General features: G+C 38.6%; 1 protein-coding gene across 1 annotated transcript in view; it reads right to left on the bottom strand.

Moving 5' to 3' along the window:
• Positions 1-16,240, bottom strand: part of FREM3 (FRAS1 related extracellular matrix 3) — a 117,967-nt gene that overhangs the window by 41,206 nt on the left and 60,521 nt on the right. The window contains 3 exon segments of the mRNA XM_049852823.1: positions 5,860-5,985; positions 8,773-9,003; positions 12,509-12,655. Of these exon segments, the coding sequence (XP_049708780.1) occupies positions 5,860-5,985; positions 8,773-9,003; positions 12,509-12,655 (504 nt within the window).

The raw sequence follows: 16,240 nt of genomic DNA, 5'->3' as shown, positions 1-16,240 counted from the left end.
TAGCTTTTTAAGGAAGTGCCAAATCGATTTCCAAAGTGGTTGTACCATTTTACATTCCTATCAGCAGTGTATAAGTGTTCCAATCTCTCCACAGCCTCTCCAACATTTATTATTTTGTGTTTTTTGGATTAATGACAGCTTTGCTGGAGTGAGATGAAATTTCATTGTAGTTTTGATTTGCATTTCTCTAATGGCTAATGGCTAATGATCGTGAACATTTCCTCATATATCTGTTAGCTACCTGAATGTCTTCTTTAGTGAAATGTCTATTCATATCTTTTGCCCATTTTTTTAATTGGGTCATTTGTCTTTTTATAGTTGAGTTTGTGCAGTATCATGTAGATTTTGGAGAGCAGGCGCTGATCAGAAATGTCATAGCTAAAAACATTTTTCCCAGTCTGTGGGTAGTCTTTTTACTCTTTTGGTGAAGTCTCTGGATGAGCATAGGTGTTTGATTTTTAGAAGCTCCCAGTTATCTAGTTTTTCTTCTACATTCTTTGTAATGTTTTGTATACTGTTTATGCCATGTATTAGGGCTCCTAACGTCCCTATTTTTCTTCCATGATCTTTATCGTTTTAGGTTTTATATTTAGGTCTTTGATCCGCTTTGAGTTAGTTTTTGTGTATGGAGTGAGGTATGGGTCTTGTTTCATTTTTTTGCGGATGGATATCCAGTTATGCCAGCACCATTTGTTAAAAAGACTGTCTTTTCCCCAGTTCACTGTTTTGGGGCCTTTGTCAAATATCAACTGCTCATACGTGGATGGATTTATGTCTGGATTCTCAATTCTGTTCCATTGGTCTATGTATCTGTTGTTGTACCAATACCAGGCTGTTTTGACTACTGTGGCGGTATAATAGGTTCTAAAATCAGGTAGAGTAAGGCCTCCCACTTTGTTCTTTTTTTTCAGTAATGCCTTATTTATCCGGGGCCTCTTTCCTTTCCATATGAAGTTGGTGATTTGTTTCTCCATCTCATTAAAGAATGTCGTTGGGATTTGGATCAGAATTGCATTAAATGTATAGATTGCTTTTGGTAGAATAGACATTTTTATAATATTAAGTCTTTCTATCCAGGAGCAAGGTGTGTTCTTCCACTTATGTAAGTCTCTTTTGGTTTCTTGCAGAAGTGTACCGTAGTTTTCTTTGTATAAGTCTTTTACTTCTCTAGAAGATTTATTCCTAAGTATTTTATCTTCTTGGGGGCTACTGTATATGGCACTGATTTGGTGATTTCCTCTTCGATGTTCTTTTTGTTGGCGTAGAGGAATCCAACTGATTTTTGTATGTTTCTCTTGTATCCCAATACTCTGCTGAACTCTTCTATTAGTTTCAGTAGTTTTCTGGAGGATTCCTTAGGGTTTTCTGTGTATAAGATCATGTCATCTGCAAATAGAGATACTTTCACATTTTCCTTGCTGATCTGGATGCCCTTTATTTCTCTATCTAGCCTAATTGCTATGGCTAGGACTTCCAGCACAATGTTGAATAAGAGTAGTGACAAAGGGCATCTTTGTCTGGTTCCTGATCTCAATGAGAATTTTTCAGGCTCTCTCCATTTAGGGTGATGTTGGCTGTTGGCTTTGTGTAAATGCCCTTTATTATGCTGAAGAATTTTCCTTTTATTCCTATTTTGCTGAGAGTTTTTATCATGAATGAGTGTTGAACTTTGTCAAATGCCTTTTCTGCATCAATTGATAAAATCATGTGATTCTTGTCTTTTGTTTTATTTATGTGGTGGATTACATTAATTGTTTTTCGAATGTTGAACCATCCCTGCATACCTGGTATGAATCCCACTTGGTCATGGTGAATTATTTTTTTGATATGTTGTTGAATTCTATTGGCTAGAATTTTGTTGAGGATTTTTGCATCTACATTCATGAGGGGTATAGGTCTATAATTTTCTTTTTTTTGTGGTGTTTTTACCTGGTTTTGGTATCAGGGATATGGTGGCTTCATAGAATGAGTTGGGTAGTATTCCGTCCTTTTCTATGCTCTGAAATACCTTTAGTAGTAGTGGTGTTAACTCTTCTCTGAAAGTTTGGTAGAACTCTGCAGTGAAGCCATCCAGACAAGGGCTTTTTTTGGGGGGGGGGAGTTTTTTTGATTACCTTTTCAATCTCTTCTTTCGTTATGGGTCTATTTAGTTGTTCTACCTCTGTTTGTGTTAGTTTAGGCAGGTAGTGTGTTTCTAGGAATTCATCCATTTCTTCTAGGTTTTCAAATTTGTTTGAGTATAGTTTTTCATAGTAATCTGATATGATTCTTTTAATTTCAGTTGGGTCTGTTGTAACATTGCCCATCTCATTTCTTATTCGGGTTTTTTGCTTTCTCTCCTGTTTTTCTTTTGTCAGTTTGGCCAGTGATTTATCAATTTTGTTGATTTTTTCAAAAAACCAGCTTTTGGTCTTGTTAATTCTTAATTCTTTCAATTGTTTTTCTGTTTTCTATTTCATTTAGTTCAGCTCTAATTTTTATTATTTATTTTCTTCTGGTGCCTGTGCGTTTTGTTTTGTTACTCTCTATTTGTTCAAGTTGCAGGGATAATTCTTTGATTTTGGCATTTTCTTCTTTTTGGATGTGTACATTTCTTGATATAAGTTGGCCTCTGAGCACCACTTTTACTGTGTCCCAAAGGTTCTGATAGGAAGTGTTTTCATTCTCATTGGATTCTCTGAATTTCCTTATTCCATCCTTAATATCTTTGATAATCCAGTCTTTTTTGAGCAGGGTATTGTTCAGTTTCCAAATGTTTGATTTCTTTTCCCTGCTTTTCCTGTTATTGATTTCCACTTTTATGGCCTTATGGTCAGAGAAGATGCTTTGTAATATTTCAATGTTTTGGATTCTGCTAAGGCTTGCTTTATGACCTAATATGTGGTCTAGTCTAGAGAATGTTCCATGTGCACTAGAAAAGAAAGTATACTTGGTTGCTGTTGGGTGGAGTGTTCTGTATATGTCTATGAGGTCAAGTTGGTTGTGGTATTTAGATCTTCCGTGTCTTTATTGAGCTTCTTTCTGGATGTCCTGCCCTTCACCGAAAGAGGTGTGTTGAAGTCTCCTACTATTATTGTGTCTATCTCACTTTTCAATGCTGATAGTTTGTTTTATGTATCTTGCAGCCTTGTTATTGGGTACTTAAATATTTAATATGTTTATATCTTCTTGGTGTATTGTCCCTTTAATCATTATATAGTGTCCTTTCTTATCCTCTCTGATGGATTTAACTTTAAAGTCTATTTTGTCAGAAATTTAATATTGTCACTGCTACTCTTTTTTGATTGTTGTTTGCTTGATGTATTTTTTCCATCCTTTGAGTTTTAGTTTGTTTGTGTCTCTAAGTCTAAGGTGTGTCTCTTGTAGGCAGCATATACACGGATCTTGTTTTTTAATCCATTCTGCCACTCTCTGTCTCTTTATTGGTGTATTTAGTCCATTTACATTCAGGGTAATTATGGTTAGGTATGAATTTAGTGCTATCATTTTGATGTCTTTTTTTGTGTGTTGACGGTGTCTTTTTCCCACTTGACTTTATGTGCTGAGTAGAGTTTCTTTATATATTGCCCTTTCCTCATATTTGTTGTTGTTGATTTTGTTTCTGCTGAGTCTGTATTTTTCCCTTGTATTTTATTTTGATGAGTAGGATAGTTTGCCTCCTTTGTGGTTACCTTAGTATTTACTGCTGTTTTTCTATATTTAAACTATCTTTTATTTCTTTTTATCGCCATATCTTCCTCTCCATATGGAAGGTGTATGATTACATTTCTTAGTCCCTCTTTATTATTGTAATGTTGTCTTATATAATAACATCGCTGTTACCCTGTTTTGGGCTTTTTTTTTTTTTTTTTTTAATAATCTTGCTTTGTTTTTTTTTTGGATTTCCCTGTCTGGGTTGACTTTTGGTTGCTCTGCCCTGTGTCTTGGGTTGATACACCTGATATTATCGATTTTCTAACCAAAGAACTCCTTTTAGTATTTCTTATAGTTTTGGTTTGGTTTTTACAAATTCCCTAAACTTGTGTTTATCTGAAAATGTCTTAATTTCACCTTCATATTTAAGTGACAGTTTTGCTGGATATATGATTCTTCGCAGGCAATTTTTTTCCCTCAGTTTTTTAAATATGTCATCCCATTGCTTTCTTGCCTGCATGGTTTCTGCTGAGTAGTCCGAGCTTATTCTTATTGGCTGTCCTTTGTAGGTGACTTTTTGTTTATCCCTCGCTGCTCTTATAATTCTCTCTTTATCTTTGGTTTTGACAAGTTTGATTATAATATGTCTTTGTGACTTTCTTTTAACATCTACCTTATGTGGAGTTCGATGAGCATCTTGGATAGATATATTCTCATCTTTTACAATATCAGGGAAGTTTTCTGCCAACAAATTTCAACAATTTTCTCTGTATTTTCTGTTATCCCTCCCTGTTCTGGTATGCCAATCACTTGTAGGTTATTTCTCTTGGTAGAGTCCCAGATGATTCTTAAGGTTTCTACATTTTTTAATTCTGTTATCTGATTTTTCTTCAAATGTATTAGTGCCAAGTAATTTATCTTCGAGTTCAGAAATTCTAGCTTCTGCTTGCTCAATTCTGCTCCTCTGACTTTCTATTATCTAATTCGGTAATTTTATTGTTTATCTTCCAAATTTGTGATTGCTATCTGTCTATGGATTTTTCCTGCTTATTAAACTTTTCCTTATGTTCCTGAATAAGCTTTCTAATTTCTTCAGTTGGTTTATCTGTGTGTTCCTTGGCTCGTTCTGTGTATTCCCTCATTTCCTTCCTGATGTCTTGAAGGGTTCTGTATATTAAACTTTTGTGTTCTGCACCTGGTAATTCCAGGAAAGCACCTTCATCTAGAAGGTCCCTGGATTCTTTGCTCTGAGAATCTGTTGAGGTGATCATGGTCTGTTTCTTTATGTGACTTGATATTGACTGTTGTCTCCAAACCATTTTAAGTTATTTTATTAGTTTATGCTTGCTTACTGTGTCGTAGCTGCTTGCTTTGTTTTGTTTCAGTATACCCTTATGGGTTGCTTGAGTGAGCTAGTTTGATTATTTTCGCCTTTGGATCTCTAGTGTCCTGTCCCCAGCTGGCTAGAGCTGTTATCAGGTATATCAGTCTAGGAGTTCATTCAGTTTTCTTGTATGAGTTCAGCTCAGGTTTCCAGGTAGCTGATCATCAAGTGTGTGGTACGGGCTCTGTCCTACAGTCTTAGAGGGGCAGGGGTGAATGGCATATATACTGGTAACTGATTGCAGTAGGGGGTCACACTCTGAGCAAGGCAGGGGGCTGAGAACTGACCCCAAGTATCTCTGATAAAATGCGTCTCTGTTCCCTAGAGCATGCTGGTGTGTGGGTTCTGCAGAGGGACCATGGGCGCCCAAAGTTTTTGGTTGTGAGGGCTAGGAGGTACCCGTTATTGGACCCCTGTTGTGGGTGGCTGGGTGACCTGAGTGGAGCTACCAGTCCTTAGGTCCCTGATGTGGGTAGGTGAGGACCTTGTTTAATAGGCAAAGTAATGTCAAACGTCAAAAACCCATCTCTCCACCACACAGCTGAAATGGTTGCAGTTTCCCAACAAGGGCCTATTCTGCCGAAATAGGCCCACACAGATGACAGATATTTTTATCCCAATTTTGAGTAAAATGTTATCCCTGATTGTGAAAACCAGTTGGGAGGAGTTAGGGCCCCTGCACAGAGCTGCCAGGGAGGCGAGCAGAGGGCCTAGACAGTAAATAGTCCAGGTCTCTAAGGTCCTCATGCAGTGCCTTGCTCACTGCCCACGCTGCTCCCAACACAACCAGCCTGTACTGATAACCTTACTCCTGGATAGGATTATCCCACAAACCCTCATACCTTGCTGTGTAGAGCAAAGGACCATTAGTTCCTGGCTGGCATCTCCAGGCCATCTCAAAGGTGTAAAAATCTCTCCAATATCCTGCTCTATTTTGTATCCTGCTTCTGGAATATAAACTATTGATTCTAGAAAAAAGAAGATAGAAGACTATTCAGCAAGATTTAAATTTGATTGGTGATTTTTTAATATACTTGAGCAGAAATGTATATCATCTTTTGACTTCTACATTTTTTTAAAACATACTTAACTATGTTAAATTTAGTGAGAATGAGAAATACTTATTATGAATTTGAACTGAAGAAGCAGTGGAATTGGGTTGACCCTTTTGAAAGGTTGAAGAGGATATTTAGTATTAAAATGGAAAGGAAAATCTTGCAGCAATTCTGTGTCTGTTTTTTTTGTCAAAGTTTAGGTCTTCTAAATACAGATCAGATATTTCTACCCTTTCTTCTTCTTCTTCTTTTTTTTTTTTTTAACTGTTCAACTGTTTAACACTTCTAACAATCAGGTAATCTAATTCATAAATATAGAAAAAATTTTTTAACAAGCATTTTATTCAACATTCATTGAGCAGACACTATGTGTAAGACACTATACTGGCCACTTAATATGCTGAGAAAGATAAGGTGCTGGACATTCCCTCAACTGTAAAAATATTCCTGCTGAAATGTACTGAGCTGTGTGTGTTTGCATGTGTGCCTATACACACACATCATCAGAACATCCATCAAACTATCTATATGAATATTGGTTATCTCTTGGTGATGGAAATAAGTGTACTATTTTCTCTGGGTTTTCCTATGTTTTCTAAGTTTTTTTTCCTTAAGCATGCATTGCGTAAATAGAATATGTGTTTGTTTAAAAAATAAATTTCTAAAGTCAGTTGCTTCTTCTCATAGAGTCAAGTGAAGAATCGAAGTAACTATCTGGTTCGTCACATTCAGTTGCCTCAATTCTTTTCCCCGCAGTATATATACAATAGATTCTTCCTCTTGGCAATGCAAGAAGGAAGGAAAAATATAGGCCACCATACTTTCTTCTTTTGGATCTTGAAAATATTATAAAGTGATAGTCCAGAGCTCAATGCTAAGTTATCTAGTGATTATACATTAATTTTTATTTTTCTTTACTTTCCTGGCTAAATTAGTTTCAATAGTAACTGGTATCAACCTTTAGGAAAACAGTTGTTTCTGGTTAAGGGGAAATAGGCCTGAGATAATTTTCTTTCCTCCATTTGACCCCCTATGGTAGTCTACTGGAAACCCTGGTGGTGCAGTGGTTAAGTGCTATGGCTGTTAACCAAGAGGCCAGCAGTTTGAATCCGCCAGGTGCTCCTTGGAAACTCTATGGGACAGTTCTACTCTGTGCTATAGGGTCACTATGAGTCAGAATCGACTGGATGGCAGTGGGTGTGGTTTGGATTTTGGTAGTCTACTACCTTGCCATCTCTCAATCCAAAATTTTGACATCAGAGAAGAAGCTGAAAGTAAATTAAAGTTATCAATATCAGGTGAAAAAACCACTACAACAGGACTGTTATTTAATCACTTCTCCCATTTTCCTATTCTGGAAAGCCTGTTCCTAGTCACTTTACTAATCAAAGCCCTATTTACTCTTCCAGACTCAGCTGACACCCTGCCACCTCCAGGAAGTTGAATTGCTTGGGACCATGTTGATCTCACCACTTCCTTACCTTATAACTCTTCTCACATCCTAAATGATTCAAGTGTCTAAGCTTTGTTACCAATAAAACTGCTTTGATACCTTGTTCCTTGGGTGGTACGGACAGGGTTTTCTAATTCTTTTGTACTGACAAAGTGCAGAGCATGGAGAGCTGCATTTCTCAAATTGTGTCTTAGGAAAACTAGAGCTCTGAGAGACTTTAAAGGGCATTCCTTGTGTCCTTGTGGATGACAAAAACAAACAAACAAAACCAAAAAACTCTGGTCCTGTTTAGGAAAACTGGGCTAAACAAAGTTAAACATTTGTCTCTATAGCAGAGTTTCTCAGAATCCTTAATAAGCTGAAGTGAATTATGATGCTTCAAAAGGGGGGTAGAGTTTGAAATTGCTCCTAGATGTATTTGACAATGCAAAGCTGTCCACCTCCTGTGGAAATGCTATTATACTAAAGTTCTCTGTTATACAGTCTGGGACATACCAATAAAGAGACTTCTTTGATTCTTGTGGAATCGAACTAAGACCTACTCTTTGGTGAAAATTAGGCACCTCCAGGTGTGACGTGAATTATTTCAGTTATTATGATAACCAGCATGTCTAATTAAAGTTAAAAGATGAATAGTTAAGTCCCCTTTTCGGGAATATTCTTTACTTTCACAAAAAGATGCTGCAAATAGCAGGATTACTGGTTAGAGTCATTTTTCTTTTTAATTCCTCTGCTAAATATTTGCTGAATGAATGGATGAGTAAAATAAATCAATGAATTCAAGAATATGATGCACAACTATAACAGAACTTTGTAGAATACATGGTAAAACTAACAAGCTGAGTGGTTCCTAGCAGCCACATCTAGGTCACCATCTGGAGTGGTGGCTGCAGTGGATCCCAGAAGATTGTGAGAAGAGGGTGGGCCTGGAGTGAGCCTGGAATAAGACTAGCCATCTGGGGGCAAAGCTGCTCCATATCTAAGGGCAGAGAGCTTAAAACGAGAATCTGAGTATATGTTAAAGAAATGCTGGTAAAGATCCTCTCTATTTCAGTCTCCTGTATTCCTTTTAAAACTTAAGAACAAATTAAAAAAAAATGAATGCCTTAAAGTGATTTACTTACCTTTAAATCCTAAATGGATATGAACCTGTCCTGTAGTTTACAGAGCTCGAGGGAGATACGAATGGCTGAAGTTTACTGAGGGATCTATGCTGGCTAATATATCTATCGATAGGTATCACTTACCATCTCCAGGGTCTACAATTTCAACTGTTGCCATTTCTGGAAACTCCAATGCAGCCATGACAGGGTCTGACAGAATGATCTGGAAGGTCTCTCAAGCTTCGTATTCTTTGTCAGATATAATTCTCACCCTCCATGTGGCTGTAGTCTGTCCAGGATTGAACTAGACCAATTGCTGGGCCTTTCCTTTAAAATTTTTATCTTTTTTTGCAGTTTCATCTTTGGTTCCAATGGCTGAAAAATATCAGGAAACTATAAATATAAAGCTAAATGACTGAAGGAATATTCTTCTTAAGTAGTTTCTATTGTTGATGAAAAGAGCCCTGGTGGCACAGGGGTTAGGAGCTAAGGCTGCTAATCAAAAGGTCGGCAGTGTGAATCCATCAGCCCCACTCCTTGGAAACCTTATGGGACAGTTCTAGTCTGTCCTATAGAGTAGCTATGAGCTGGAATCGACTCAACGGCAATGGGTATTATTGATAAAAAGTAGTGATTAACCTATTGATTATGTTATCAAGTATGGAAGGAGGGCTGAGAGAAAATAGAGAATGGTCATTAACCTGTTTGTTATTTTAACAAATATTTACTGAAGGCCTCTGACGTGCCAAACTTTGCCAGGTGCTGAAGAATCAAAGATGAGTGAGAAACTGTCCCAGGCCCCCCAAAAAATCACAGTCTGAAGAAGAAGACACTGGAATGTAAAGTCAGTAGAGGCAGAGATTTTTGGCTGTTTTGTTCCCTGATGAATACCTGGTAACTAGGACAGTGCCTGGCACATGCTAGGTATTCAATAACTTTGTTGAGTGAATACCTTGTATATGATAATTCCAATTTCCACAGTCTTTGGGGGAATGACTCTGTAGTTTGTTTCCTCATGCAGGTCCTCACTCATGGTGGCTTGTTTCCTTGTATGCTTAGTGATTTTTGATTGTGAAGAAATTGCTAGCAATTTTCCAGACAAGTAGGGCAGTGTCAGTGGAAATAAAGAGCGGAAGATTAGTGATCTGTTAGGAAATAGGGCTTAGTGATTTACTAGAGACTGAATGACAGCAACAAAATAGTGTTAAAAATAACCAATGTGAGATCTAAGGGTGAAAGTTGTTACCCCTTCCAGAGTGAATAGGTCCTCCCTCACCTCAAAAAGTTCAAGCAGCATTCTAGTATTGTTTGGTTTTGATTTTAACTTCCCAATGAAGACTGAATGAAGGAAGAATACCCATGCTTTACGACTTGAGGTCTCATTATAGTTTAGGCTCTTTAATTTTTCAAATGTGTGAAATCAAATATGACCTGACATCAGCTATTGTGAAAAACTGCACATAAAATGAGATTAAGAGCCCCTTGTGCCAATTTCTTTGCTTCTTTCTCAGAGAATCTGATGCTTTATAGACAATACCCAAAGTTGCAATGTGAGAAAATAATTTCCAAGGTAGGATAGCTAATGTTGACTTTTTAAAAGTGTCAAAGAAAGCCAGCATTAATCCTAGCTTGCTAACAGAGTGAATATCTGTTATTTAGTAAAAACCTTGTCTGACCATGTGTTGGAAGTAAAAAGATAAAGAACAGTGCATGGCGTCCTCAGCCACAGCTTAAATAGAGCCAGGTGGCACTACCATGTGGCTCGAGTAGGCACATGGCTGTTAGTTTTTGTTGAGCATCAGCTCTGTGCTAGGTGCTGAGGATGTAATACTGAATTAGGCACAGCCACCACTAGAAAGGAGCCCTTGTGACCCACCGATGAAGTGAAGCTGCTAGCCTAAAGGTCGGCAGCTCAAATCCACCAGCTGCTACTTGGAAACCCTATGGCGCAGTTCTACTCTGTCCTATAGGGTCACTATGAGTTGGAATTGACTCGAAGGCAACAGTTGTTTTTTTTTTTTGCCACTAGAAAGATAAACAGATGAACAGGTGATTTCGATTCTATAGGGTCACTATGAGTCGAAATCAACTCGAGGGCAACGGGTTTGGTTTTTGGTTTATGGAATAATAACGGTAGTTAACATTTACTGAGCACCTACTATGTGCCAGGGAATATGCTACGTCGATTTGCAGCCATTATTGTATTTACTAATTCACAAGCAAAACTTGAGGTGGCTACTTTACAGGTAAGGGAACTGAGGCTCTTTTGAATGTCACAAAAATGAGGAAGTAACAGAGTGGGAATTCAAACCCCACAGTTTTTGTTGCTGTTTTTCTTCTAGATTTTGTGCTTAGGCCACTAAACACAGTGTGAGGTGGGATGAGGGTACAGGGAGGCTTTCTTGAGCAAAGGTAAAATGTTTTGAAGATTCATTTCCATGGTTTTGACATGGTTTTAAGTGGTGTTTTATAGATCACAAAGGCTGACTGTAGTTCTCTCAACAACCAACGCTGGGTGAACCATAGGCTCCATACTATTCTCTGAGATGGGCGTAACCAAAGACGTAACTCCTGCCCTGAAGGAGCTAGAAATCTATGGGGAAGATGGTGGGCAAAGAGACGTCTGCTGCATGTCAGGGGATGCTAAGTGCTTCGAAGAACATAACGTGGGGGAGGGGATAGTGTGGCAGAGGGGCTGGCTCAGATATGGTGGCTGAGGAAAGTCGCCTGAGAGGGTTAGTTAATCAACAAACCTTCAAATTATTCTGGGCAAAAGTAACGGTGTTTTTCCTGAGCCAGGATATGAAAATAGGTCTTGACTTAATAACCCAAATCTTGTGCCCATAAGAAAGCCCCAAGATAAAGAATTGTGGAGGCAGAACCCCGCAAGAGAAAGTAAGCATGTTTCGGCTGAAGTTTCTGGCAGCAAGTTTCACGGTGTGTTGATAGAGTAACCTGGGGCGAAGACCGAAGCTGAGCGCCACCCAGACATCAGGGTGCTCTTTGGCTGACCTCTTCTCCTAGGAGACCAGTCCCACCTAGTCCTGAAGAAGGCTGGAGAAGCTGGGATCTAGAGAGGAGAGTAGGAAATAAGACTTTTTTTTTTTTTTTGATTGCCTGTTCTCTCCTCAGTCCATTTCCTTCCTCAGTTTTGGTATGTCTGCCGGACTCTGAGCAGGGGAAATTCATAATGGTCGCTTGTAAAAAAAAAAAAAGGGGGGGGATACAGACCCCTCTGTGTCTCATTAGTAGGCTGTGAAAAAAATCAGTGCAAAACTATTTCTGAAAGCTCTGGCAGCTAAAGGTGTTATAGAAATGTGATGCATTATTAGAGTAATTGTTAATTATTAATGATGATAATAAGATACATTATGTAGGCATTACTTGTTAACCCCAGAGAGGCATAGTTCTACACTAGGTCCTTGTAAAATGCAGAAAAAATTGACATTGTACACATCCTCAAGGAATTTATAACCCAACAGCAGGTTAAAACAACTCTACATAATCAAAAGAAATAGCTAGAATTAAACACAACATTGTATTAGATATTTAAAAACCATTTTGAAAGAATCTGAGTGACTGGGGATTGTGGTATATGGCTACAGGATGCCTTAATTATCCTGGAGTCCCTTGAATGGCAATTTAAAAGAGAGAAAGAATATAACTTGCCATAAAGAGGAAAAGGAGGCTAAGAATCTGACGTACATACAAGCCTATAACTGACACGGAGCAAAAATCATAGCACAGTTTCACACATACCTTCACAAGCGTCCCCCAAACGGTATTGATTCTCTTCCAATATGTTCTTTCAAAATTATTTTTAAGTCTAGGTTTCATTTTTCCACTGCCTTCTGCCAACAACCAATCCAAAGTTCTTTACTGATAAAAGGTGTTTCTGCAAGGTATCCTCTGCGTGTGAGGGTCACTTCCAGGAATGTGGAGTCTTCATCCACAATGTAGTAGCTGTTCTCCAAAGAAATCCAAGCCCAGTTTAGATGGCAAGGTTGATTTGTTAGTTTGTTTCCTCCTGCAACTGAAAGAGGAAAAGAAAAAGTCTGTTCGAGTATTTGATACAAAAATCGTAGCGACCAAGGTTGCCTTTTGCTTCTGAAGCCAAGGGTTTCAACATAAATGCTCCTTTTTGTGTGGAAAGAAAAAAAGTTGTTGCTTTTCTAGAGAAAGTTATTAGCACTGTCTTAAATCCTGTTTCCTCTGCTTAACGTGGAGGGAGCTAGGTGCCTCCTATTCATTGTTGTTGTTGTTAGGTGCCATCGAGTCGGTTCTGACTCATGCGACCCTACGCACAACAGAAAGAAACGCTACTGGTCCTGCGCCATCCTTACAATCGTTGTTATGCTTGAGCTCATTGCTGCAGCCACTGTGTCAATCCACCTCGTTCAGGCTCTTCCTCTTTTCCACTGACCCTGTACTCTGCCAAGCATGATGTCCTTCTCCAGGGACTGATCCCTCCTGACAACATGTCCAGCACAGTCTCGCCATCCTTGCTTCTAAGGAGGATTCTGGTTGTACTCCTTCTAAGACAGATTTGTTCGTTCTTTTGCAGTCCATGGGATATTCAATATTCTTTGCCAACACCACAATTTAAAGGTGTCAATTCTTCTTTGATCTTCCTTATTCATTGTCCAGCTTTCACATGCATATGATGCAATTGAAAATATCACGGCTTGGGTCAGGCACACTTTAGTCTTCAAGGTGACATCTTTGCCCTTCAGCACTTTTAAGAGGTCCTTTGCAGCAGATTTACCCAATGCAATGAGTCTTTTGATTTCTTGACTGCTGTTTCCATGGCTGTTGATTGTGGATCCAAGTAAAATGAAATCCTTGACACCTTCAATCTTTTCTCCATTTATCGTGATGTTGCTCATTGGTCCAGTTGTGAGGATTTTTGTCTTCTTTATGTTGAGGTGCAATCCATACTGAAGGCTGTGGTCTTTGATCTTCATTAGTAAGTGCTTCAGGTCCTCTTCACTTTCAGCAAGCAAGGTTGTGTCATCTGCATAATACAGGTTGTTAATGAGTTTTCCTCCAATCCTGATGCCCCGTTCTTCATATAGCCCAGCTTCTGGGATTATTTGCTCAGCATACAGATCGAATAGGTATGGTGAAAGAATACAACCCTGACACACACCTTTCCTGACTTTAAACCAATCAGTATCCCCTTGTTCTGTCCGAACAACTGCCTCCTGATCTATGTAAAGGTTCCTCATGAGCACAATTAAGTGTTCTGGAATTCCCATTCTTCACAATGTTATCCATAATTTGTTATGACCCACACAGTCAAATGCCTTTGCATAGTCGATAAAACACAGGTAAACATCCTTCTGGTATACTCTGCTTTCAGCCAGGATCCATCTGACATCAGCAATGATATCCCTGGTTCCATGTCCTCTTCTGAAACTGGCCTGAATTTCTGGCAGTTGCCAGCTGTTTTTGAGTGATCTTCAGCAAACTTTTGCTTGCCTGTGATATTAATGATATTGTTCTATAATTTTGACATTTGGTTGGATCACCTTTCCTGGGAATAGGTATAAATATGGATCTCTTCCAGTCAGTTGGCCAGGAATCTGTCTTCCATATTTCCTGGCGTAGACAATTGAGCACCTCCAGTGCTGCATCTGTTTGTTGAAACATCTGAATTGACATTCCATCAATTCTTGGAGCATTGTTTTCACCAATGCCTTCAGAGCAGCTTGGACTTCTTCCTTCAGCCATCGGTTCCTGATCATATTCCACCTCTTGAAATGTTTGAACATTGACTAATTCTTTTTGGTATAATGACTCTGTGTATTCGTTCCATCTTCATTTGATGCTTCCTGCAACATTTAAATTTTTCCCCATGGAATCCTTCACTGTTGCAACTTGAGGCTTGCATTTTTCTTCAGTTCTTTCAGCCTGAGAAATGCTGAGTGTGTTATTCCCTTTTGATTTTACATCTCTAGCTCTTTGCACATGTCATTATAATACTTAGTCTTCTTGAGCTGCCCTTTGAAATCTTCTGTTCAGTTCTTTTACTTCATCAATTCTTCCTTTTGCTTTAGCTGCTCAACATCTGAGAGCAAGTTTCAGAGTCTCCTCTGACATCCATCTTGGTCTTTTCTTTCTTTCCTGTCTTTTCAATGACCTCTTGCTTTCTTCAGGGATGATGTTCTTGATGTCATTCCACAACTCGTCTGGTCTTTGGTCACTAGTGTTCAATGCATCAAATCTATTCTTCAGATGGTCTCTAAATCCAGGTGGGATATATTCAAGGTCATATTTTGGCTCTCGTGGACTTGCTCTGATTTTCTTCAGTTTCAGCTTGAACTTGCATATGAGCAATTGATGGTCTGTTCCATAGTCGGCCCCTGGCCTTGTTCTGACTGATGATATTGAGCTTTTCCATGTCTCTTTCCACAGATGTAGTCAATTTGATTTCTGTGTGTTCCATCTGATGAGGTCCATGTGTATAGTCGCCTTTTATGTTGGTGCAAGAAGGTATTCGCAATGAAGAATTTGTTGGTCTTGCAAAATTCTATCACTCCATCTCTGGCATTGTTTCTCTCACCAAGGCCATATTTTCCAACTACTGATCCTTCTTCTTTGTGTCCAACTTTCACATTCCAATCACCAGTAATTATCAATGCATCTTGACTGCATGTTTGATTAATTTCAGGCTGCAGCAGCTGATAAAAATCTTCTATTTCTTCATCTTTGGCCCTAGTTGTTGGTGTGTAAATTTGAATAATAGTCATATTAACTGATCTTCCTTGTAGGTGCATGGATATTATTGTATCACTGACAGTGTTGTACTTCAGGATAGATCTTGAAATGTTCTTTTTAATGATGAATGCAACAACATTCCTCTTCAAGTTGTCACTTCCAGCATAGTAGACTATATGACTGTCCAATTCGAAATGGGCAATACCAGCCCATTTCAGCTCACTAATGCCTAGGATATCGATGCTTGTGCATTCCATTTCATTTCTTTTTTTTTTAGACTGGCAAGATCAAAGACTTTAATAATACTTAATCTTGATGACAGAATGAGGAAATAGGCACTCTTGGAACTGTTTGTTGATGTAAATGCTTAAGGAATATTCAACAACATTATGATCTAGCAAAATTTAAAATGCATACATCTTTTTTTAAAAATAATTTTTATTGTGCTTTAAGTGAAAGTTTACAAATCAAGTCAGTCTTTCACATATAAACTTATATACACCTTACTACATACTCCCACCTACTCTCCCCATAATGAGTCAGCCCGCTCCCTCCTTCCAGTCTCTCCTTTTGTGGCCACTTTGCCAGTTTCTAACCCCCTCTACCCTCCCATCTCCCCTCCAGACAGGAGATGCCAACATATTCTCAGGTGTCCACCTGATACAAGTAGCTCACTCCTCATCAGCATCTCTCTCCAACCCATTTTCCAGTCCAATCCCTGTCCGAAGAGTTGGCTTTGGGATCCATTTCATTTTTGACAATTTCCAATTTTCCTCGATTTATACTTCGTACATTCCAGGTTCTCATTATTAATGGGTGTTTGCAACGGCTTCTTCTCATTTTGAGTCATGCCACATCAGCAAATGAAGGTCCTGAAAGCTTTACTCCAACC

The sequence above is a fragment of the Elephas maximus genome, chromosome 13 (genome assembly GCF_024166365.1).
Source record: "Elephas maximus indicus isolate mEleMax1 chromosome 13, mEleMax1 primary haplotype, whole genome shotgun sequence".
In the NCBI taxonomy this organism is placed as follows: domain Eukaryota; kingdom Metazoa; phylum Chordata; class Mammalia; order Proboscidea; family Elephantidae; genus Elephas; species Elephas maximus.
Note: the sequence above shows the minus strand (reverse complement) of the source record. Positions and strands in the feature narration are given on the sequence as shown.